At 58.2% G+C, this 25,528-nt stretch overlaps 1 protein-coding gene across 2 annotated transcripts in view; it reads right to left on the bottom strand.

Moving 5' to 3' along the window:
• The window catches only part of nedd1 (NEDD1 gamma-tubulin ring complex targeting factor), a 119,807-nt gene that overhangs the window by 48,736 nt on the left and 45,543 nt on the right, over window positions 1-25,528 (bottom strand). For both annotated transcript variants that reach the window (XM_072471940.1, XM_072471939.1), the window contains exon 7: window positions 20,768-20,969. In XM_072471940.1, coding sequence (XP_072328041.1) covers window positions 20,768-20,969 — 202 coding nt within the window. The remainder of the gene's footprint in view (window positions 1-20,767; window positions 20,970-25,528) is intronic.

Below are 25,528 nucleotides of genomic sequence, written 5' to 3'. Positions count from 1 at the left end.
ACTCGCCCTCCCCCCCTCGCCCTCCCCCGCACTCGCCCTCCCCCCCTCGCCCCTCCCCGCACTCGCCCTCCCCCCCTCGCCCTCCCCCGCACTCGCCCTCCCCCCCTCGCCCTCCCCCGCACTCGCCCTCCCCCCCTCGCCCTCCCCCGCACTCGCCCTCCCCCCTCGCCCTCCCCCGCACTCGCCCTCCCCCCCTCGCCCTCCCCCGCACTCGCCCTCCCCCCCTCGCCCTCCCCGCACTCGCCCTCCCCCCCTCGCCCCTCCCCCGCACTCGCCCTCCCCCCCTCGCCCTCCCCCGCACTCGCCCACCCCCCCTCGCCCTCCCCCGCACTCGCCCTCCCCCCCTCGCCCTCCCCGCACTCGCCCTCCCCCCCTCGCCCTCCCCCGCACTCTCCCTCCCCCCTCGCCCTCCCCCGCACTCTCCCTCCCCCCCTCGCCCTCCCCCGCACTCTCCCTCCCCCCCTCGCCCTCCCCCGCACTCTCCCTCCCCCCTCGCCCTCCCCCGCACTCTCCCTCCCCCCCTCGCCCTCCCCCCGCACTCTCCCTCCCCCCCTCGCCCTCCCCCGCACTCTCCCTCCCCCCCTCGCCCTCCCCCGCACTCTCCCTCCCCCCCTCGCCCTCCCCCGCACTCTCCCTCCCCCCCTCGCCTCCCCCGCACTCTCCCTCCCCCCCTCGCCCTCCCCCGCACTCTCCCTCCCCCCCTCGCCCTCCCCCGCACTCTCCTCCCCCCTCGCCCTCCCCCGCACTCTCCCTCCCCCCCTCGCCCTCCCCCGCACTCTCCCCTCCCCCCCCTCGCCTCCCCCGCACTCTCCCTCCCCCCCTCGCCCTCCCCCGCACTCTCCCTCCCCCCCTCGCCCCTCCCCGCACTCTCCCTCCCCCCCTCGCCCTCCCCCGCACTCTCCCTCCCCCCCTCGCCCTCCCCGCACTCTCCCTCCCCCCTCGCCCTCCCCCGCACTCTCCCCTCCCCCCCTCGCCCTCCCCCGCACTCTCCCTCCCCCCCTCGCCCTCCCCGCACTCTCCCTCCCCCTCGCCCTCCCCGCACTCTCCCTCCCCCCCTCGCCCTCCCCCGCACTCTCCCTCCCCCCCTCGCCCTCCCCCGCACTCTCCCTCCCCCCCTCGCCCTCCCCCGCACTCTCCCTCCCCCCTCGCCCTCCCCCGCACTCTCCTCCCCCCCTCGCCCTCCCCCGCACTCTCCCTCCCCCCTCGCCCTCCCCGCCCTCTCCCTCCCCCTCGCCCTCCCCGCACTCTCCCTCCCCCCCCCTCGCCCTCCCCCGCACTCTCCCTCCCCCCCTCGCCCTCCCCCGCACTCTCCCTCCCCCCCTCGCCCCTCCCCCCCGCACTCTCCTCCCCCCCTCGCCCTCCCCCGCACTCTCCCTCCCCCCTCGCCCTCCCCCGCACTCTCCCTCCCCCCCCTCGCCCTCCCCCGCACTCTCCCTCCCCCCCTCGCCCTCCCCCGCACTCTCCCTCCCCCCCTCGCCCTCCCCCGCACTCTCCCTCCCCCCCCTCGCCCTCCCCCGCACTCTCCCTCCCCCCTCGCCCTCCCCCGCACTCTCCCTCCCCCCCTCGCCCTCCCCCGCACTCTCCCTCCCCCCCTCGCCCTCCCCCGCACTCTCCCTCCCCCCCTCGCCCTCCCCCGCACTCTCCCTCCCCCCCTCGCCCTCCCCCGCACTCTCCCTCCCCCCCTCGCCCTCCCCCGCACTCTCCCTCCCCCCCCTCGCCCTCCCCCGCACTCTCTCCCTCCCCCCCTCGCCCTCCCCCGCACTCTCCCTCCCCCCCTCGCCCTCCCCCGCACTCTCCTCCCCCCCCTCGCCCTCCCCGCACTCTCCCTCCCCCCCTCGCCCTCCCCCGCACTCTCCCTCCCCCCCTCGCCCTCCCCCGCACTCTCCCTCCCCCCTCGCCCTCCCCCGCACTCTCCCTCCCCCCCTCGCCCTCCCCCCGCACTCTCCCTCCCCCCCTCGCCCTCCCCCGCACTCTCCCTCCCCCCTCGCCTCCCCGCACTCTCCCTCCCCCCCCTCGCCCTCCCCCGCACTCTCCCTCCCCCCCTCGCCCTCCCCCGCACTCTCCCTCCCCCCCTCGCCCTCCCCCGCACTCTCCCTCCCCCCCCTCGCCCTCCCCCGCACTCTCCCTCCCCCCCTCGCCCTCCCCCGCACTCTCCCCTCCCCCCCTCGCCCCTCCCCCGCACTCTCCCTCCCCCCCTCGCCCTCCCCCGCACTCTCCCTCCCCCCCTCGCCCCTCCCCCGCACTCTCCCTCCCCCCCTCGCCCTCCCCCGCACTCTCCCTCCCCCCCTCGCCCTCCCCCGCACTCTCCCTCCCCCCCTCGCCCTCCCCCGCACTCTCCCTCCCCCCCTCGCCTCCCCCGCACTCTCCCTCCCCCCCTCGCCCTCCCCCGCACTCTCCCCTCCCCCCCTCGCCCTCCCCCGCACTCTCCCTCCCCCCCTCGCCCTCCCCCGCACTCTCCCTCCCCCCCTCGCCCTCCCCCGCACTCTCCCTCCCCCCTCGCCCTCCCCCCGCACTCTCCTCCCCCCCTCGCCCTCCCCCGCACTCTCCCTCCCCCCTCGCCCTCCCCGCACTCTCCCCCCCCCTCGCCCTCCCCCGCACTCTCCCTCCCCCCCTCGCCCTCCCCCGCACTCCCTCCCCTCCCTCCCCCCTCGCCCTCCCCCGCACTCTCCCTCCCCCCCTCGCCCCTCCCCCGCACTCTCCCTCCCCCCCTCGCCCTCCCCCGCCACTCTCCCTCCCCCCCTCGCCCTCCCCCGCACTCTCCCTCCCCCCCTCGCCCTCCCCCGCACTCTCCCTCCCCCCCTCGCCCTCCCCCGCACTCTCCCTCCCCCCCTCGCCCTCCCCGCACTCCCTCCCCCCCTCGCCCTCCCCCGCACTCTCCCTCCCCCCTCGCCCTCCCCCGCACTCTCCCTCCCCCCCTCGCCCTCCCCGCACTCCCCTCCCCCCCTCGCCCTCCCCCGCACTCTCCTCCCCCCTCGCCCTCCCCGCACTCTCCCTCCCCCCCTCGCCCTCCCCCGCACTCTCCCTCCCCCCTCGCCCTCCCCCGCACTCTCCCTCCCCCCCTCGCCCTCCCCCGCACTCTCCCTCCCCCCCTCGCCCTCCCCCGCACTCTCCCTCCCCCCTCGCCCTCCCCCGCACTCTCCCTCCCCCCCTCGCCCCTCCCCCGCACTCTCCCTCCCCCCCTCGCCCTCCCCCGCACTCTCCCTCCCCCCCTCGCCCTCCCCCGCACTCTCCCTCCCCCCTCGCCCTCCCCCGCACTCTCCCTCCCCCCCTCGCCCTCCCCCGCACTCTCCCTCCCCCCCTCGCCCACCCCCCGCACTCTCCCTCCCCCCCTCGCCCTCCCCCGCACTCTCCCTCCCCCCCTCGCCCTCCCCCGCACTCTCCCTCCCCCCCTCGCCCTCCCCCGCACTCTCCCTCCCCCCCTCGCCCTCCCCCCGCACTCTCCCTCCCCCCCTCGCCCTCCCCCGCACTCTCCCTCCCCCCCTCGCCCTCCCCCGCACTCTCCCTCCCCCCCTCGCCCTCCCCGCACTCTCCCTCCCCCCCTCGCCCTCCCCCGCACTCTCCCTCCCCCCCTCGCCCTCCCCCGCACTCCTCCCTCCCCCCCTCGCCTCCCCCGCACTCTCCCTCCCCCCCTCGCCCTCCCCCGCACTCTCCCTCCCCCCTCGCCCTCCCCGCACTCTCCTCCCCCCTCGCCTCCCCGCCACTCCCTCCCCCCTCGCCCTCCCCCGCACTCTCCCTCCCCCCCTCGCCCTCCCCCGCACTCTCCCTCCCCCCCTCGCCCTCCCCCGCACTCTCCTCCCCCCCTCGCCTCCCCCGCACTCTCCCTCCCCCCCTCGCCCTCCCCCGCACTCTCCCTCCCCCCCTCGCCCTCCCCCGCACTCTCCCTCCCCCCCTCGCCCTCCCGCACTCTCCCCCCCCCTCGCCCTCCCCCGCACTCTCCCTCCCCCCCTCGCCCTCCCCCGCACTCTCCCTCCCCCCCTCGCCCTCCCCCGCACTCTCCCTCCCCCCCTCGCCCTCCCCGCACTCTCCCTCCCCCCCTCGCCCTCCCCCGCACTCTCCCTCCCCCCCTCGCCCTCCCCCGCACTCTCCCTCCCCCCTCGCCCTCCCCGCACTCTCCCTCCCCCCCTCGCCCTCCCCCGCACTCTCCCTCCCCCCTCGCCCTCCCCCGCACTCTCCCTCCCCCCCTCGCCCTCCCCCGCACTCTCCCTCCCCCCCTCGCCCTCCCCCGCACTCTCCCTCCCCCCCTCGCCCTCCCCCGCACTCTCCCTCCCCCCCTCGCCCTCCCCCGCACTCTCCCTCCCCCCCTCGCCCTCCCCCGCACTCTCCCTCCCCCCCTCGCCCTCCCCCGCACTCTCCCTCCCCCCCTCGCCCTCCCCCGCACTCTCCCTCCCCCCTCGCCCTCCCCGCACTCTCCCTCCCCCCTCGCCCTCCCCCGCACTCTCCCTCCCCCCCTCGCCCCTCCCCCGCACTCTCCTCCCCCTCGCCCTCCCCGCACTCTCCCTCCCCCCTCGCCTCCCCCGCACTCTCCCTCCCCCCCTCGCCCTCCCCCGCACTCTCCCTCCCCCCCTCGCCCTCCCCCGCACTCTCCCTCCCCCCCTCGCCCTCCCCCGCACTCTCCTCCCCCCCTCGCCCTCCCCCGCACTCTCCTTCCCCCCTCGCCCTCCCCGCCTCTCCCTCCCCCCTCGCCCTCCCCCGCACTCTCCCTCCCCCCCTCGCCCTCCCCGCACTCTCCCTCCCCCCCTCGCCCTCCCCCGCACTCTCCCTCCCCCCTCGCCCTCCCCCGCACTCTCCCTCCCCCCCTCGCCCTCCCCGCACTCTCCCTCCCCCCCTCGCCCTCCCCCGCACTCTCCCTCCCCCCCTCGCCCTCCCCCGCACTCTCCCTCCCCCCCTCGCCCTCCCCCGCACTCTCCCTCCCCCCTCGCCCTCCCCCGCACTCTCTCCCCCCCTCGCCTCCCCCGCACTCTCCCTCCCCCCTCGCCCTCCCCCGCACTCTCCCTCCCCCCCTCGCCCTCCCCCGCACTCTCCCTCCCCCCCTCGCCCTCCCCCGCACTCTCCCTCCCCCCCTCGCCCTCCCCCGCACTCTCCCTCCCCCCCTCGCCCTCCCCCGCACTCCCCTCCCCCCTCGCCCCCCCGCACTCTCCCTCCCCCCTCGCCCTCCCCCGCACTCTCCCTCCCCCCCTCGCCCTCCCCCGCACTCTCCCTCCCCCCCTCGCCCTCCCCCGCACTCTCCCTCCCCCCCTCGCCCTCCCCGCACTCTCCCTCCCCCCTCGCCCTCCCCCGCACTCTCCCTCCCCCCCTCGCCCTCCCCCGCCACTCTCCCTCCCCCCTCGCCCTCCCCCGCACTCTCCCTCCCCCCCTCGCCCTCCCCCGCACTCTCCCTCCCCCCTCGCCCTCCCCGCACTCTCCCTCCCCCCCTCGCCCTCCCCCGCACTCTCCCTCCCCCCCTCGCCCTCCCCGCACTCTCTCCCCCCTCGCCTCCCCCGCACTCTCCCTCCCCCTCCCGCACTCTCCCTCCCCCCTCGCCCTCCCCCGCACTCTCCCTCCCCCCCTCGCCCTCCCCGCACTCGCCCTCCCCCCCTCGCCCTCCCCCGCACTCGCCCTCCCCCCCTCGCCCTCCCCGCACTCGCCCTCCCCCCCTCGCCCTCCCCCGCACTCGCCCTCCCCCCTCTCGCCCGCACTCGCCCTCCCCCCTCTCGCCCGCACTCGCCCTCCCCCTCTCGCCGACTCGCCCTCCCCCTCTCGCCCGCACTCGCCCTCCCCTCCGCACTCCTCCCTCCGCCCGCACTCGCCCTCCCCCTCTCGCCCGCACTCGCCCTCCCCCTCTCGCCCGCACTCGCCCTCCCCCTCTCGCCCGCACTCGCCCTCCCCCTCTCGCCGCACTCGCCCTCCCCACTCGCCCGCACTCGCCCTCCCCACTCGCCCTCGCCCCTCCCCGCACTCGCCCTCCCCCTCTCGCCCGCACTCGCCCTCCCCCTCTCGCCCTCCCCCTCTCGCCCCGCACTCGCCCTCCCCCTCTCGCCCGCACTCGCCCTCCCCCTCTCGCCCGCACTCGCCCTCCCCCTCTCGCCCGCACTCGCCCTCCCCCTCTCGCCCCGCACTCGCCCTCCCCCTCTCGCCCGCACTCGCCCTCCCCCTCTCGCCCGCACTCGCCCTCCCCCTTCTCGCCCGCACTCGCCCTCCCCCTCTCGCCCGCCCCCCTCTCGCCCTCCCCCTCTCGCCCGCCCCCTCTCGCCCGCCCCCTCTCGCCCGCCCCCTCTCGCCCGCACTCGCCCTCCCCCTCTCGCCCGCACTCGCCCTCCCCCCTCTCGCCCTCCCCCTCTCGCCCTCCCCCTCTCGCCCTCCCCCTCTCGCCCTCCCCCTCTCGCCCTCCCCTCTCGCCCGCACTCGCCCTCCCCCTCTCGCCCGCACTCGCCCTCCCCCTCTCGCCCGCACTCGCCCTCCCCCTCTCGCCCGCACTCGCCCTCCCCCTCTCGCCCTCCCCCTCTCGCCCTCCCCCTCTCGCCTCCCCCTCTCGCCCTCCCCCTCTCGCCCTCCCCCTCTCGCCGCCCCCTCTCGCCGCACTCGCCCTCCCCCTCTCGCCCGCACTCGCCCTCCCCTCTCGCCCGCACTCGCCCTCCCCTCTCGCCCTCCCCCTCTCGCCCCGCACTCGCCCTCCCCCTCTCGCCCGCACTCGCCCTCCCCCTCTCGCCCGCACTCGCCCTCCCCCTCTCGCCCGCACTCGCCTCCCCCCTCTCGCCCGCACTCGCCCTCCCCCTCTCGCCCGCACTCGCCCCTCCCCCTCTCGCCCGCACTCGCCCTCCCCCTCTCGCCCGCACTCGCCCTCCCCCTCTCGCCCGCACTCGCCCTCCCCCTCTCGCCCGCACTCGCCCTCCCCCTCTCGCCCGCACTCGCCCTCCCCCTCTCGCCCGCACTCGCCCTCCCCCTCTCGCCCGCACTCGCCCTCCCCCTCTCGCCCGCACTCGCCCTCCCCCTCTCGCCCGCACTCGCCCTCCCCCCTCGCCCGCCCTCGCCCTCCCCTCTCGCCCGCACTCGCCCTCCCCCTCTCGCCCGCACTCGCCCTCCCCCTCTCGCCCGCACTCGCCCTCCCCCTCTCGCCCGCACTCGCCCTCCCCCTCTCGCCCGCACTCGCCCTCCCCCTCTCGCCCGCACTCGCCCTCCCCCTCTCCGCCCGCACTCGCCCTCCCCCTCTCGCCCGCACTCGCCCTCCCCCCTCTCGCCCGCACTCGCCCTCCCCCTCTCGCCCGCACTCGCCCTCCCCCTCTCGCCCGCAACTCGCCCTCCCCTCTCGCCCGCACTCGCCTCCCCCTCTCGCCCGCACTCGCCCTCCCCCTCTCGCCCGCACTCGCCCTCCCCCTCTCGCCCGCACTCGCCCTCCCCCTCTCGCCCGCACTCGCCCTCCCCCTCTCGCCCGCACTCGCCCTCCCCCTCTCGCCCGCACTCGCCCTCCCCCTCTCGCCCGCACTCGCCCTCCCCCTCTCGCCCGCACTCGCCCTCCCCCTCTCGCCCTCCCCCTCTCGCCCGCACTCGCCCTCCCCCTCTCGCCCTCCCCCCTCTCGCCCGCACTCGCCCTCCCCCTCTCGCCCGCACTCGCCCCTCCCCCTCTCGCCCGCACTCGCCCCTCCCCCTCTCGCCCGCACTCGCCCCCTCCCCCCTCACGCACTCGCCCCTCTCCCCTCACCCTCACACTCCCCTCCTCTCTCTCACCCCCCCCTCCTCACCCCCCCCCTCTCTCACACCACACCCTCCCCCTCTCTCTCTCACACCCCCCCCCCTCTCTCCTCTCACACCCCCCCCCTCTCTCTCTCTCACCCCCCCCCCACTCTCTCTCTCTCACCCCCCCCCCTCTCTCTCTCACACCCCCCCCCCTCTCTCTCTCACACCCCCCCCCTCTCTCTCTCTCACACCCCCCCCCACTCACTCTCTCACACCCCCCCCCTCTCTCTCTCACTCACCCCCCCCCTCTCTCACTCACCCCCCCCCTCTCTCTCACCCCCCCCTCTCTCTCACCCCCCCTCTCTCACACCCCCCCACTCTCTCTCACCCCCCCCTCTCTCTCACCCCCCCCTCTCTCTCTCACCCCCCCCTCTCTCTCTCACCCCCCCCTCTCTCTCTCACCCCCCCCCCTCTCTCAACCCCCCCCCTCTCTCTCTCACCCCCCCCTCTCTCTCTCACCCCCCCCTCTCTCTCACCCCCCCCTCTCTCTCACACCCCCCCCTCTCTCTCACACCCCCCCCCTCTCTCTCTCACCCCCCCCCCTCTCTCTCTCACACCCCCCCCTCTCCTCTCACCCCCCCCCCTCTCTCTCTCACCCCCCCCCTCACTCTCTCACCCCCCCCCTCTCTCTCACACCCCCCCCCTCTCCTCTCACACCCCCCCCCTCTCTCTCTCACACCCCCCCCCTCTCTCTCACCCCCCCCCTCTCTCTCTCACCCCCCTCTCTCACCCCCCTCTCTCACTCACCCCCCCTCACTCTCTCACCCCCCCTCTCTCTCTCACCCCCCCTCTCCTCTCACCCCCCCACTCTCACCCCCCCCTCTCTCTCTCACCCCCCCCTCTCTCTCTCACCCCCCCTTCTCTCTCTCACCCCCCTTCTCTCTCACCCCCCCTCTCTCTCTCACCCCCCTCTCTCTCTCACCCCCCCCTCTCTCTCTCACCCCCCCCTCTCTCTCTCACCCCCCCTCTCTCTCTCACCCCCCTCTCTCTCTCACCCCCCCTCTCTCTCTCACCCCCCCTCTCTCTCTCACCCCCCCTCTCTCTCTCCCCCCCCTCTCTCTCACCCCCCCTCTCTCTCTCACCCCCCCCCTCTCTCTCTCACCCCCCCTCTCTCTCTCACCCCCCCTCTCTCTCTCACCCCCCCTCTCTCTCTCACCCCCCCTCTCTCTCTCACCCCCCCTCTCTCTCTCACCCCCCCTCTCTCTCACCCCCCCTCTCTCTCTCACCCCCCCTCTCTCTCTCACCCCCCCTCTCTCTCTCACCCCCCCTCTCTCTCTCACCCCCCCTCTCTCTCTCACCCCCCCTCTCTCTCTCACCCCCCCTCTCTCTCACCCCCCCCTCTCTCTCACCCCCCCTCTCTCTCTCACCCCCCTCTCTCTCTCACCCCCCCTCTCTCTCTCACCCCCCCTCTCTCTCTCACCCCCCCTCTCTCTCTCACCCCCCCCTCTCTCTCTCACCCCCCCTCTCTCTCTCACCCCCCCTCTCTCACCCCCCCTCTCTCTCTCACCCCCCCTCTCTCTCTCACCCCCCCTCTCTCTCTCACCCCCCCTCTCTCTCACCCCCCCCTCTCTCTCTCACCCCCCCTCTCTCTCACACACCCCCCTCTCACCTCACATCCCCCCCCCTCTCACACACCCCCCCCACACACCCCTCCCCCTCACCCCTCCCCCTCTCAGCCACACTCGCACTCCCCCTCCCCCTCACACTTGCCCTCTCACCCACACTCTCACTCCCCCTCACACTTGCCCTCTCACCCACACTCGCCCACTCACCCTCCTCCTTCTCACCCACTCAGCCTTCCCCCCACCTCTCGCCCACTCACCCTCCCTCCCCCCTCGCCCACACTTGCCCTCCCCCTCTCACCCACACTTGCCCGCCCCCTCTCGCCCACACCCTCACCCACTCGTTGCCACCCCCTCACCCTCCTCCCCACCTCTCACCCACACTTGCCCTCCCCCCTCTTCTCGCCCTCCACCCCTCTTCTCACCCTCCCCCCTCTCGCCCACACTCACCCTCCCCCCTCTCGCCCACACTCACCCTCCCCCCTCTCGCCCACACTCACCCTCCACCCCCCCCCCCCCTCCCACCCACACCCGTTACTCACCCAAACACCAGTAATACCCTGCTTCAGCTGTCTCATGTTCTGCTCCAGCATACTCGTGCCCCATACAGGTGCCTGGCACCTCTGCTCTATTGCCTTTGTACACCCGCTTCCTGGGCCTTGCTCCCTGCCCTCAGCTCCCCGACCCTCGAATCCCCAGGGCCCAAACTCACCGGCATTGGTTTTTGCCGCTCCTCCAATCACAGGTTGGGTCTTTCCCACATTTGCTGCTGATAAGCTTACTAGTGAAAGGAATGACCGATGACTGCAGGAGCAGCTCATGCAGATTCTTCTATTCAAACCTGCCTCTTGGATCAGCATTTTGAAAACATGCTCCGGGGCCACATAGAGGGGCTTTGTGGGCTGCACAGCCCTTGAGCCACACGTTGGACAGGCTTGCATTAGAGCCTCTGGAGGACCACACTCGGCCTTACAGCAGATGATCTGCTCAATTCTCTGCAGCTGCTGTAAGGGCATCTTTGTACCATAGCCACCTTCACAGCTAATCAAATGACACCATCCTGAATGTTTGTGATGTGGACAAAGGAGGGGTGGGGTACTACTTTGTCTCAGCAATTCCTGATTCTGATCCCTTTCAGGACCAACACTAAATTGTCCTTTCAGCAGAACTCAATTTAAAATATGAAGTCTGTGTGAACAATACTTTCTTTATTCACGCAATTTCCATCTACAAATAAATAATTGGTGAGTGAGTACTTGGAGGGTGAGTACTTACTTTAAAAACTCTTGCCTTTACAGGAGCAGCCTTTTGGATTTCGGCGGCAGCGGTGCGCAGGGGCCTTCTTGGAGGTGAGTAGTGAATTTAAAAACTCTTACCTTTACAGGAGCAGCCTTTTGGATTTCGGCGGCAGCGGTGCGCAGGGGCCTTCTGGGAGGTGAGTACTTACTTTAAAAAGCCTTGCCTTTACAGGAGCAGCCCTTTGGATTTCGGCGGCAGCGGTGCGCAGGGGCCCTCTGGGAGGTGAGTACTTACTTTAAAAAGCCTTACCTGGTCCCGTGTCTGTTCATCTTTTCTGTTTTATTTGTTTTTATATAAGGCGGGAACCGGAAGTTCGACCCGCGGACCTCTGGGAAGTCGGTCCCCCGTCCCCGTCCCCGTCCCCGTCCCCCAACCAATAAATTCTGGTGGAGAGGAAACCCGAGACACTACACGTGTAGTGTCTCCCACCCGCCCTCCTCCTCTAACCTAATAATAAGACCCATTGGTGTAAGGTAAGTGCCATATTATATTATTATTATATTATTAGCATTGTGCAGGTCAAGGTTCGGAGGTGGAGGAGCAGTCTCTGTCAGCGAGAGAACCTGAGAACATCTAAGACACTCAGAAGGTAAGAAGGTAAGTAAGTGATTTTTATTTATTTTTACTTTTATACCTTTTTTCAAATTGTGTGTGTCGTGGGGGAACTGAAGTGACATCACAGAAAAGCTGTGGCCAGAGTGGCTGGTTGGGATTCTACCCTAAATTTTAAAAAAATTTGAGTATTTGGTAACTAATTAAACATAATAACTTAATTATAATTTAGGAGGATATCTAAGCCAGAGATCGGAGAATATTATAGTTAGCTATCGCATTTCTATTAGAAATCTAGTGCTAGGAAACAGATAGTTGACAGTAACTTTGAAATTTTAAAAAAAGTATTTAAAAAAAAAGACAAATTTTAATTTTAATTTTAATTAATTGACGCAATGTCAGTTAGAGGGGTGCTGTGCTCTGACTGTGAGATGTGGCAGGTCCGGGAGGCTTCCAGCGTCCCGGATGGCTTCATCTGCAGAAAGTGCACCCAACTGGAGCTCCTCACAGACCGCATGGTTCGGTTGGAGCAGCAATTGGATGCACTTAGGAGCATGCAGGTGGCGGAAAGCGTCATAGATCGCAGTTATGTAAATGTGGTCACACCCAAGGTGCAGGCAGAGAAATGGGTGACCACCAGAAAGGGCAGGCAGTCAGTGCAGGAATCCCCTGTGGTTGTCCCCCTCTCGAACAGATATACCCCTTTGGAGACTGTCGGGGGGGGATAGCCTATCAGGGGAAAACAGCAGCAGCCAGAGCAGTGGCACCACGGCTGGCTCTGATGTTCAGAAGGGAGGGTCAAAGCGCAGAAGAGTAATAGTAATAGGGGACTCTATAGTCAGGGGCACAGATAGGCGCTTCTGTGGACGTGAAAGAGACTCCAGGATGGTATGTTGCCTCCCTGGTGCCAGGGTCCAGGATGTCTCCGAACGGGTAGAGGGAATCCTGAAGGGGGAGGGCAAACAGGCAGAGGTCGTTGTACATATTGGTACTAACGACAGAGGCAGGAAGGGGCATGAGGTCCTGCAGCAGGAGTTCAGGGAGCTAGGCAGAAAGTTAAAAGACAGGACCTCGAGGGTTGTAATCTCGGGATTACTCCCTGTGCCACGTGCCAGTGAGGCTAGAAATAGGAAGATAGAGCAGATAAACACGTGGCTAAACAGCTGGTGTAGGAGGGAGGGTTTCCATTATCTGGACCACTGGGAGCTCTTCCGGGGCAGGTGTGACCTGTATAAGAAGGACGGGTTGCATCTAAACCGGAGAGGCATAAATATCCTGGCCGCGAGGTTTGCTAGTGTCACACGGGAGGGTTTAAACTAGTATGGCAGGGGGGTGGGTACGGGAGCAATAGGTCAGAAGGTGAGAGCATTGAGGGAGAACTAGGGAATAGGGACAGTGTGGCTCTGAGGCAGAGCACACGGGGATAAGTTGCTGAACACAGCGGGTCTGGTGGCCTGAAGTGCATATGTTTTAATGCAAGGAGCATTACGGGTAAGGCAGATGAACTTAGAGCTTGGATTACTACTTGGAACTATGATGTTATTGCCATTACAGAGACCTGGTTGAGGGAAGGGCAGGATTGGCAGCTAAACGTTCCAGGATTTAGATGTTTCAGGCGGGATAGAGGGGGATGTAAAAGGGGAGGCGGAGTTGCGCTACTTGTTCGGGAGAATATCACAGCTATACTGCGAGAGGACACCTCAGAGGGCAGTGAGGCTATATGGGTAGAGATCAGGAATAAGAAGGGTGCAGTCACAATGTTGGGGGTATACTACAGGCCTCCCAACAGCCAGCGGGAGATAGAGGAGCAGATAGGTAGACAGATTTTGGAAAAGAGTAAAAACAACAGGGTTGTGGTGATGGGAGACTTCAACTTCCCCAATATTGACTGGGACTCACTTAGTGCCAGGGGCTTAGACGGGGCGGAGTTTGTAAGGAGCATCCAGGAGGGCTTCTTAAAACAATATGTAAACAGTCCAACTAGGGAAGGGGCGGTACTGGACCTGGTATTGGGGAATGAGCCCGGCCAGGTGGTAGATGTTTCAGTAGGGGAGCATTTCGGTAACAGTGACCACAATTCAGTAAGTTTTAAAGTACTGGTGGACAAGGATAAGAGTGGTCCGAGGATGAATGTGCTAAATTGGAGGAAGGCTAATTATAACAATATTAGGCGGGAACGGAAGAACATAGATTGGGGGCGGATGTTTGAGGGCAAATCAACATCTGACATGTGGGAGGCTTTCAAGTGTCAGTTGAAACGAATACAGGACCGGCATGTTCCTGTGAGGAAGAAAGATAAATACGGCAATTTTCGGGAACCTTGGATGACGAGTGATATTGTAGGCCTCGTCAAAAAGAAAAAGGAGGCATTTGTCAGGGCTAAAAGGCTGGGAACAGACGAAGCCTGTGTGGAATATAAGGAAAGTAGGAAGGAACTTAAGCAAGGAGTCAGGAGGGCTAGAAGGGGTCACGAAAAGTCATTGGCAAATAGGGTTAAGGAAAATCCCAAGGCTTTTTACACGTACATAAAAAGCAAGAGGGTAGCCAGGGAAAGGGTTGGCCCACTGAAGGATAGGCAAGGGAATCTATGTGTGGAGCCAGAGGAAATGGGCGAGGTACTAAATGAATACTTTGCATCAGTATTCACCAAAGAGAAGAAATTGGTAGATGTTGAGTCTGGAGAAGGGGGTGTAGATAGCCTGGGTCACATTGTGATCCAAAAAGACGAGGTGTTGGGTGTCTTAAAAAATATTAAGTTAGATAAGTCCCCAGGGCCTGATGGGATCTACCCCAGAATACTGAAGGAGGCTGGAGAGGAAATTGCTGAGGCCTTGACAGAAATCTTTGGATCCTCGCTGTCTTCAGGGGATGTCCCGGAGGACTGGAGAATAGCCAATGTTGTTCCTCTGTTTAAGAAGGGTAGCAAGGATAATCCCGGGAACTACAGGCCGGTGAGCCTTACTTCAGTGGTAGGGAAATTACTGGAGAGAATTCTTCGAGACAGGATCTACTCCTATTTGGAAGCAAATGGACGTATTAGAGAGAGGCAGCACGGTTTTGTGAAGGGGAGGTCGTGTCTCACTAACTTGATAGAGTTTTTCGAGGAGGTCACTAAGATGATTGATGCAGGTAGGGTAGTAGATGTTGTCTATATGGACTTCAGTAAGGCCTTTGACAAGGTCCCTCATGGTAGACTAGTACAAAAGGTGAAGTCACACGGGATCAGGGGTGAGCTGGCAAGGTGGATACAGAACTGGCTAGGCCATAGAAGGCAGAGAGTAGCAATGGAGGGATGCTTTTCTAATTGGAGGGCTGTGACCAGTGGTGTTCCACAGGGATCAGTGTTGGGACCTTTGCTCTTTGTAGTATATATAAATGATTTGGAGGAAAATGTAACTGGTCTGATTAGTAAGTTTGCAGACGACACAAAGGTTGGTGGAATTGCGGATAGCGATGAGGACTGTCGGAGGATACAGCAGGATTTAGATTGTTTGGAGACTTGGGCGGAGAGATGGCAGATGGATTTTAATCCGGACAAATGTGAGGTAATGCATTTTGGAAGGTCTAATGCAGGTAGGGAATACACAGTGAATGGTAGAACCCTCAAGAGTATTGAAAGTCAGAGAGATCTTGGTGTACAGGTCCACAGGTCACTGAAAGGGGCAACACAGGTGGAGAAGGTAGTCAAGAAGGCATACGGCATGCTTGCCTTCATTGGCCGGGGCATTGAGTAGAAGAATTGGCAAGTCATGTTGCAGCTGTATAGAACCTTAGTTAGGCCACACTTGGAGTATAGTGTTCAATTCTGGTCGCCACACTACCAGAAGGATGTGGAGGCTTTAGAGAGGGTGCAGAAGAGATTTACCAGAATGTTGCCTGGTATGGAGGGCATTAGCTATGAGGAGCGATTGAATAAACTCGGTTTGTTCTCACTGGAACGAAGGAGGTTGAGGGGCGACCTGATAGAGGTAAACAAAATTATGAGGGGCATAGACAGAGTGGATAGTCAGAGGCTTTTCCCCAGGGTAGAGGGGTCAATTACTAGGGAGCATAGGTTTAAGGTGAGAGGGGCAAGGTTTAGAGTAGATGTACGAGGCAAGTTTTTTACGCAGAGGGTAGTGGGTGCCTGGAACTCGCTACCGGAGGAGGTAGTGGAAGCAGGGACGATAGGGACATTTAAGGGGCATCTTGACAAATATATGAATAGGATGGGAATAGAAGGATATGGACCCAGGAAGTGTAGAAGATTGTAGTTTAGTCGGGCAGCATGGTCGGCACGGGCTTGGAGGGCCGAAGGGCCTGTTCCTGTGCTGTACATTTCTTTGTTCTTGTTCTTTGTTAATACTAAATGGTACAGCGAACGCAAAATGGGAAACCTGGTGCAGGGCTAAGACAAGATTAAAGCAGCAGGGTCGGAGAATCGCCAGCGGCTGGCGTGAATCCCGCCCCCGCCGGTTGCCGAATTCTCCACCACCGCATATTCGGTGGGGGCGGGAATCGCGCAGCACCGGTTGGCGGGCCCCCCCCGCGATTCTCCGGCCCGGATGGGCCGAAGTCCCGCCGGCGTAGATTAAACCACCTACCTTACCGGCGGGACAAGGCGGCGCGGGCCAGCTCCGGGGTCCTGGGGGGCGCGCAGGGCGATCTGGCCCCGGGGGGTGCCCCCACGGTGGCCTGGCCCGCGATCGGGGCCCACCGATCCGCGGGCGGGCCTGTGCCGTGGGGGCACTCTTTCCCTTCCGCCTTCGCCACGGTCTCCACCATGGCGGAGGCGGAAGAGACTCCCTCCACAGCGCATGCGCAGGAATGCCATCAGCGGCCGCTAACGCTCCCGCGCATGCGCCGCCCGGAGATGTCATTTCCGCGCCAGCTGGCGGGGCACCAAAGGCCTTTTCCATCAGCTGGCGGGGCGGAAATTTGTCCGGCGCCGGCCTAGCCCCTTAAGGTTGGGGCTCGGCCCCCAAAGATGCGGAGCATTCCGCACCTTTGGGGCGGCGCGATGCCCGACTGATTTGCACCGTTTTGGGTGCCAGTCGGCAGACATCGGGCCGTTTCCGGAGAATTTCGCCCCATATATCTGCCAGATCAAAACTAATCAGGTTTCTCCACATCTTGCACACGAAGATCCCAATCTTCTAGAACAAAAGGAGTCCATGCTGTGTTTCTTTGAACGTGCTCTCCAACTTAATCCCACATTCCAACTTTTACTCCTTAACCAGCAAATTAGACATCTTCAAATAGCAACCTGACATGCACTCGAAAGTTCTGATGGAATTCGATTCCAACCTTTCAAGTTGTGTTTCTACATTGCAACTCTGAGGGAATGGTCTTCTCAACTCCCCATTTTTATCAGTTATTTTAAATCTAAGGCAGCACGGTAGCATAGTGGTTAGCACTGTGGTTTCACAGCGCCAGGGTCCCAGGTTTGATTCCCCGCTGGGTCACTGTCTGTGCGGAGCCGGCACGTTCTCCCCGTGTCGGCGTGGGTTTCCTCCGGGTGCTCCCGTTTCCTCCCACAGTCCAAAGACGTGCAAGTTAGGTGGATTGGCCAAGAGAACTTGCCCTTAGTGACCAAAAAGGTTAGGAGGGGTTATTGGGTTACGGGGATAGGGTGGAGGTGAGGGCTTAAGTGGGTCGGTGCAGACTCGATGGGCCGAATGGCCTCCTTCTGCGCTGTATGTTCTATGTCTACTCACTTGCCAAAGGAAACAGTTTTAATCGTTTTGACTACGTACATTTGTTCTCCCCTGACCATCTCTGCTCCAAGTAGAACAATTCCAGCTTCTCCGAGCTCGGTACACGGCTGGAATCCCTCATGCCTGGTACCCCTCCTGTGTACTTTCCCCGCGATCTCAACGCCCTTCCCGAGGTGGGGAACTTAGAATTGTACACAATGCTTCAGCTGAGGTTCAACAAGGCGATTTGTAAACCTGAAAATTACTTTCTTGTTTTTGTATTGAATGCCACTATTCATAAAGCCAAATGTCCCATTGCTTTGCTAACTGCCTGATCAGTTTGCCCTGCTGCCAGCTTCAATGATTTGTGAATAGACACACCCAGACACACTGCCTTTGCACCCCTTCAGAATTGTATTTTTCGGTTGTATAAATTGTTCCCCCAAAGTGCACCACTTCTTACATGCAAATACCAAGTTGAATTTGCCATATTTCTGCCCACTTCACTGGTTGATGGGTCTTCCTGAAGCCTATTACAGTACTACCGTCAGTATTTACAGATTGTTAACGTTTTGTATTGTTCAAAATGCTGAGCCTCTATCAATGTAAACAGAATGTGGGAGGCAAGAATTAGAAGGTACCGGGTAAGACTTTGGTGCTGTTATTTGGTCATGTTTCAATCCTTCCAATCAGGTTCCCACCCATGCTGCATCACCGAAACTGCTTTGAAATTCACAAATGACATTCTCTGGAATTGTGACTGTGAATTATCCCTCCTAATTCATCTTGCTCCTTTGGCCATGGTTCTCTAACACCTCTTCAACATTTCCCAGTTAGGTGGGTCTGCTATTCATTTCAACACAGACATCCAGTTTCCTCTACTGCCTCCAATTTGTCACACCGCTTCTCCACCATCAGAGAAAATCTCTTGCAATTAAACATTGGAAAGACTGAAGCCGCTGCCTTCAGTCCGTCCCTCCACGAACTCCGTTCCATAGCCACTGGCTCCATTTCACTTCCTAGCCACTGACTGGGAGTAAACTGGACCATTTGGAAACTTGCAATCGTATTTCACCTTGGTCCGGGCTTTCAACCCTCTTCAATCACAAAGACTGTATTCTATCTCAGCCATATTGCCAATTTTCCCCACCTATCTCAGCTCACCTGCTGCTGAAACACGCCAGGCTTTATTATTCTAATGCTTTATTGGCTAGCCTACCAACCTTGCATCTTTTGTAAAGTTTAACGTATCCAAACCTCTGCCTGTGCCCGAATTTGCACCATGTCCTGTTCACCCATTATCCATATGCTGCTGACCTCCACTGGCTTTTGGTGCAGCAATGCCTCGATTTTGAGATTCTCAGGTTTGTTATCAGCTTCCTCATCTGCCTTATCTTTGGAATTTTCTTCAGACCCACAGCCATTGGAGATCGCAAAGCTTTTCCAATTCAAGCCCGACTTCCATCGCTTCACCATTAGCGACCATGTCTTCAGCTGCCTGGCCCTAAGCTTTGGCATTTTTCACTAAACCTCTCTGCACCTCCACCTCCCTCACTCTCCTCAAGTCATATCTCAAAACATACCTCTTTGCCCAAGTAATGTTGACCTGCCACTAATATGTGTGGTTCATTGGCAAATTTTGTCTGACGATTCGTTTGAAGTGTCTATGTTGAAGGCACTATATAAAAGCAAGTTGCTGTTAAATATTTACAGGTATTTGCAGAGGTGAACTCCGATGTTAGATTATAAGAAAACAATGGATTGGATCTAATCTCACCAATGATTTATCCTGGGACACTTTATACAGCACCTTTCAGGACTAAAGGACATCCTAAAAAGTATTTGACAGAAAATCAAGTACTTTTTGCACAATACTCATTGCTGAAAATATAGGAAACACAACAGCAAAGCCGCACACAGCCAGGGCCCACAAACAGCAATATGATAATAACTCTGTTTTAGTGATGTTGATTGAGGGATAATGTTGGCCAGGACACAGAGGATGACTCCCCTGCTCTTTTTCAAAAGAGCGTCCGTCACGGGATCTTTAATGCCCCAAGAGTGCAGATGGAGCCTGAGTTTAACCTTTCAACCAAAAGATCGCATCACATTATCCACACTTCTTGAATGAAACAACTTGTATAGCAACCTTTGAGGATATGAAATGCCCAAGGCACTTCACAAAAGCAGACAGCTGTCACACAAGGAGATATTAGGTCAAATTACAGAGATGGAAATAGGCAGTGATAGAGATGGCACAAAATAGAAGGTCAGAAGTTTAACTCCAGGACATAAGAATTAGGAGCAGGAGTAGGCCATCTGGCCCCTCGAGCCTGCTCCGCCATTCAATGAGATCATGGCTGATCTTTTGTGGACTCAGCTCCACTTTCCAGCCCGAACACCATCACCCTTAATCCCTTTATTCTTCAAAAAACTATCTGTCTTTATCTTAAAAACATTTAATGAAGGAGCCTCTACTGCTTCACTGGGCAAGGAATTCCATAGAGTCACAACCCTTTGGGTGAAGAAGTTCCTCCTAAACTCAGTCCTAAATCTACTTCCCCTTATTTCGAGGCTATGCCCCCTAGTTCTGCTTTCACCCGCCAGTGGAAACAACCTGCGCGCATCTATCCTATCGATTCCCTTCATAATCTTATATGTTTCTACAAGATCCCCCTCATCCTTCTATATTCCAACGAGTACTGTCCCAGTCTACTCAATCTCTCCTCGTAATCCAACCCCTTCAGCTCTGGGATTAACCTAGTGAATCTCCTCTGCACACCCTCCAGTGCCAGTACATCCTTTCTCAAGTAAGGAGACCAAAACTGAACACAATACTCCAGGTGTGGCCTCACTAACATCTTATACAATTGCAGCATAACCTCCCTAGTCTTAAACTCCACCCCTCTAGCAATGAAGGACAAAATTCCATTCGTTTTCTTAATCACCTGTTGCACCTGTAAACCAACTTTTTGCAACTCATGCACTAGCACACCCAGGTCCCTCTGCACAGCAGCAGGTTTTAATATTTTATCATTGTAATAATAATCCCTTTTGCTGTTATTCCTACCAAAATGGATAACCTCACATTTGTCAACATTGTATTCCATCGGCCAGACCCTAGCCCATTCACTTAACATATCCAAATCCCTTTACACTTCCGGTATCCTCTGCACTATTTGCTTTACCATTCATCTTAGTGTCGTCTGCAAACTTGGACACATTGCCCTTGGTCCCCAACTCCAAATCATCTCTGTAAATTGTGAACAATTGTGGGCCTAACACTGATCCCTGAGGGACACCACTAGCTACTGATTGCCAACCAGAGAAACACCCATTAATCCCCACTCTTTGCTTTCTATTACTTAACCAATCCTCTATCCATGCTACTACTTTACCCTTAATGCCATGCATCTTTATCTTATGCAGCAACCTTTTGTGTGGCACCTTGTCAAAGGATTTCTGGAAATCCAGATATCCCACATCCATTGGCTCCCCGTTATCAACCGCACTGGTAATGTCCTCAAAAAATTCCACTATATTAGTTAGGCACGACCTGCCCTTTATGAACCCATGCTGCGTCTGCCCAATGGGACAATTTCCATCCAGATGCCTCGCTATTTCTTTCTTGATGATAGATTCCAGCATCTTCCCTACTACCGAAGTTAAGCTAACTGGCCTATAATTACCCGCTTTCTGCCTACCTCCTTTTTTAAACAGTGGTGTCACGTTTGCTAATTTCCAATCCGCCAGGACCACCCCAGAGTCTCGTGAATTTTGGTAAATTATCACTAGTACTAGGGACTAATGTGATACTAGTTGGGAACAGACTGCCTCTTGTTTTTATTAAATGTAACAAACATGCACTCTGTGGTGATAATTAAGCGTTTTGCACTTCAATATTCTTGGATTTAAAAATAAAGCGACATTACACACGTTGTGAATTCAGTAAGATCATAGCCAACCTACCTTGAATTGCGTAGAACCATTCTGAAACTTTAAGCAGCGTATAGATTTCTTGTGGGCATTGACAATTTTTAGTGGTGAAGTTGTCACTCGTAAATCATAGACATAAATTTTGCCCCTGATGGATCCTACAGCCAATGTTGCTCCATCAGTCATAAAGTCTATCGCGGTCAAAGGAGCTTCAACAGAAATAGTTCTCAATAGCCTGAGTAAAAATTAAATTGGATCATTTGTATCTTTTGTTATAAAACCATAAATGTCTTCATAAAATGTTTGTTAAAAAAAATTAAATTGGACAAGATGATGAAAGTTTTAGCTTAAATTCTTCGCTTAAAAATGTTTTATCATTGCATTTTAAATGTTGCATGTCTGTGCACAAGTTGTGGTCTATAAATATGAAATGTAATTCAAATAAATTATATCTGAGAGGATGGGGATCTAGCAACAGAAATGAAACAATTTCAAAATTAAACAACCAGAAATAAAAATACAGGTGATGAGCCAAATTGATGAAAATACGTTTTCTGAAAGCAGTTCAGCCATCATCTCAATCGCTACGAAGAGGAGTGCTGTCGAGACAAGATTTGTGAGCAATTTAAAATGACAATATCTTGAAAAAAACAACTGAACTAAGCACTGGTATTTCTCCACTCCAACGGTCTTAAAACAATATTTTCTGGAGTCCAATTGGGGAGGAAAGGTTTTTTTTTTTATAATTGTTATTTTAACCTTTTTCAAACTATTGAAAAGCATCTATGGATCAATAATTTTCATATTTGTAATTTGCAAGCCCGTACTAACCTAATTTTGCACAAGTATAACCCTGCAATAGCTTATTTTAAATCTAGCCTACCTTCACACAAGTTCTAGATAGACCTAAAAACACGAGACTTGCACAAAAAAAGAGAATGGATGTTCTGAACTGTACCAACATCTAATCTGCATACAACTGCTTTAAGTGATTGGCTTATTTTAAAAGTGTTTGGCCACAGATCCAAGATTTTATTAAATTCAGTCAAGGGATGCAAGTTTCACTGGCTAGTCCAGCATTTGCTGATCATCCCCAATGGCCCTTGAATGTTCTGGTGAGTTGCCTTCTTGAATCACTGAAGTCTTTGTGATGTAGGTTATAAAGGAGGGAGTTCCAGGATTCTGACCCAGCGACAGTGAAGGAATGGTGATATATTTCCAAGTCAGGATGGTGACTTGGAAGGGAACCTTCAGGTGATGGTGTTCCCAAGTATCTGTTGCCCTTACCCTTCGAGATGGTAGCAGCCATGGTGCTGTCTAAAGAGCTTTTTTGAGTTCCTGCAATGCATCTTGCAGATAGTACACAGGGCTGCTTCTGTGTGTCGGTGATGGAGTGAATGCTTGTGGAAGGGAAGGGGTGTCAATCCTGCATGGCTCAAGCTCCATGAGCGTTGATGAAGCCACCCTCATTCAGGCAAATGGAGAGTATTCCATCACACTCCTGACTTGTAGATGGTGGGCAGGCTTAGGGAAGTCAGGGAGTTACTCACAGCATAATTCCTCTGCTCTTGTAGCAAAGAGTATTTATATGGTTAATCCACTTGAGTTTCTGATCAATGGTAACCTCCAGAATGTTCATAGTGATGGTATTCCATCGAGTGTCAAGGGGTGATGATAGATTCTCTCATTGGAGATGGTCACTGACTGGTACGTGCGTGATGCGAATGTTACTGTGAAAGGTTGTTTCCCCGATCATCTGCTCCTTCTTCTTAGCCAGTCCCTCGGAGTTGAAGATGATTTGCTTCCACACTAAAAAGGAGTTCTCAGGTGACTTGAGGAGTCCAATGCACGACCTACAGTCTATGTCACAGGTGGGGCAGACGGTGGTTGGTGGAGTGGGTAGGCAGGTTGCCACCTATTCCTTTCGCTGTTGATGCTTGGCTTCAGCTTGCTTTTGATGATGAAACTCCAGGTGTTCAGCTCCTTCCAGGATGCCTTTGCTTCTCTTCAGCCGATCTTGGGCCAGGAGTTCTCAGGTGTATTTTCTCATGGAGGCTTCGAGGCTGCCCATGGAACATTCCCTCTGTCCTCCTGGGGCTCGCTCGTCTTGTCAAAGCTCTGAGTAGAGTGCTTGTTTTGAGTCTCGTGTCGGGAATGTGTCCCATCCTGGGGAGTTAATTGAGTGTGGTCAATGCTTTAATGTTGGCCTGAGCGAGAACGCTGATGTTGGTGTGCTTATCCTATAAGACCATAAGACATAGGAGAGGAAGTAAGGCCATTCGGCCCATCGAGTCCACTCCGCCATTCAATCATGGCTGATTTCAACTCCATTTACCCGCTCTCTCCATAGCCCTTAATTCTTCGAGAAATCAAGAATTTATCAACTTCTGTCTTAAAGACACTCAACGTCCCGGCCTCCACCGCCCTCTGTGGCAATGAATTCCACAGATCCACCACTCTCTGGCTGAAGAAATTTCTCCTCATCTCTGTTCTAAAGTGACTCCCTTTTATTCTAAGGCTGTGCCCCCGGGTCCTAGTCTCCCCTGCTAATGGAAACAACTTCCCTACATCCACCCTATCTAAGCCATTCATTATCTTGTAAGTTTCTATTAGATCTCCCCTCAACCTCCTAAACTCCAATGAATATAATCCCAGGATCCTCAGATGTTCATCGTATGTTAGGCCTACCATTCCTGGGATCATCCGTGTGAATCTCCGCTGGACCCGCTCCAGTGCCAGTATGTCCTTCCTGAGGTGTGGGGCCCAAAATTGCTCACAGTATTCTAAATGGGGCCTAACTAATGCTTTACAAAGCTTCAGAAGTACATCCCTGCTTTTATATTCCAAGCCTCTTGAGATGAATGACAACATTGCATTTGCGTTCTTAATTACGGACTCAACCTGCAAGTTTACCTTTAGAGAATCCTGGACTAGGACTCCCAAGTCCCTTTGCACTTCAGCATTATGAATTTTGTCACCGTTTAGAAAATAGTCCATGCCTCTATTCTTTTTTCCAAAGTGCAAGACCTCGCACTTGCCCACGTTGAATTTCATCAGCCATTTCGTGGACCACTCTCCTAAACGGTCTAAATCTTTCTGCAGCCTCCCCACCTCCTCAATATACCTGCCCCTCCCCCTATCTTTGTATCATCGGCAAACTTAGCCAGAATGCCCCCAGTCCCGTCATCTAGATCGTTAATATATAAAGAGAACAGCTGTGGCCCCAACACTGAACCCTGCGGGACACCACTCGTCACCGGTTGCCATTCCGAAAAAGAACCTTTTATCCCAACTCTCTGCCTTCTGCCTGACAGCCAATCGTCAATCCATGTTAGTACCTTGCCTCGAATACCATGGGCCCTTATTTTACTCAGCAGTCTCCCGTGAGGCACCTTATCAAAGGCCTTTTGGAAGTCAAGATAGATAACATCCATTGGCTCTCCTTGGTCTAACCTATTTGTTATCTCTTCAAAGAACTCTAACAGGTTTGTCAGGCACGACCTCCCCTTACTAAATCCATGCTGACTTGTCCTAATCTGACCCTGCACTTCCAAGAATTTAGAAATCTCATCCTTAACAATGGATTCTAGAATCTTGCCAACAACCGAGGTGAGGCTAATTGGCCTATAATTTTCCATCTTTTTCCTTGTTCCCTTCTTGAACAGGGGGGTTACAACAGCGATTTTCCAATCCTCTGGGACTTTCCCTGACTCCAGTGACTTTTGAAAGATCATAACTAACGCCTCCACTATTTCTTCAGCTATCTCCTTTAGAACTCTAGGATGTAGTCCATCTGGGCCCGGAGATTTATCAATTTTAAGACCTCTTAGTTTCTCTAGCACTTTCTCCTTTGTGATGGCTACCATATTCAACTCTGCCCCCTGACTCTCCGGAATTGGTGGGATATTACTCATGTCTTCTACTGTGAAGACTGACGCAAAGTACTTATTTAGTTCCTCAGCTATTTCCTCGTCTCCCATCACAAAATTACCAGCGTCATTTTGGAGCGGCCCAATGTCAACTTTTGCCTCCCGTTTGTTTTTAATGTATTTAAAGAAACTTTTATTATCATTCCTAATGTTACTGGCTAGCCTACCTTCATATTTGATCCTCTCTTTCCTTATTTCTCTCTTTGTTATCCTCTGTTTGTTTTTGTAGCCTTCCCAATCTTCTGACATCCCACTACTCTTTGCCACATTATAGGCTTTCTCTTTTGCTTTGATGCATTCCCTAACTTCCTTTGTCAGCCATGGCTGCCTAATCCCCCCTCTGATAACCTTTCTTTTCTTTGGGATGAACCTCTGCACTGTGTCCTCAATTACTCCCAGAAACTCCTGCCATTGCTGTTCTACTGTCTTTCCCACTAGGCTCTGCTCCCAGTCGATTTTCGTCAGTTCCTCCCTCATGCCCCTGTAGTTACCTTTATTTAACTGTAACACCTTTTACATCTGATTCTACCTTCTTTCTTTCAAATTGGAGATTGAATTCTACCATATTATGATCACTGTCTCCTAAGTGCTCCCTTACTTTAAGATCTTTAATCAAGTCTGGCTCATTACATAACACGAAGTCCAGAATGGCCTGTTCCCTCGTGGGCTCCATCACAAGCTGTTCCAAAAAGCCCTCCTGTAAACATTCAATGAATTCCCTTTCCTTGGGTCCACTGGCAGCATTATTTACCCAGTCCACCTGCATATTGAAGTCCCCCATGATCACTGTGACCTTGCCTTTCTGACATGTACTTTCTATTTAGTGGTGCATTTTGTGCCCCCGGTCCTGACCACTGTTAGGGAG

The sequence above is a fragment of the Scyliorhinus torazame genome, chromosome 13 (genome assembly GCF_047496885.1).
Source record: "Scyliorhinus torazame isolate Kashiwa2021f chromosome 13, sScyTor2.1, whole genome shotgun sequence".
Lineage (NCBI taxonomy): Eukaryota > Metazoa > Chordata > Chondrichthyes > Carcharhiniformes > Scyliorhinidae > Scyliorhinus > Scyliorhinus torazame.
The sequence above is the reverse complement of the archived record's forward strand: the minus strand, read 5'-3'. Positions and strand labels throughout refer to the sequence as shown.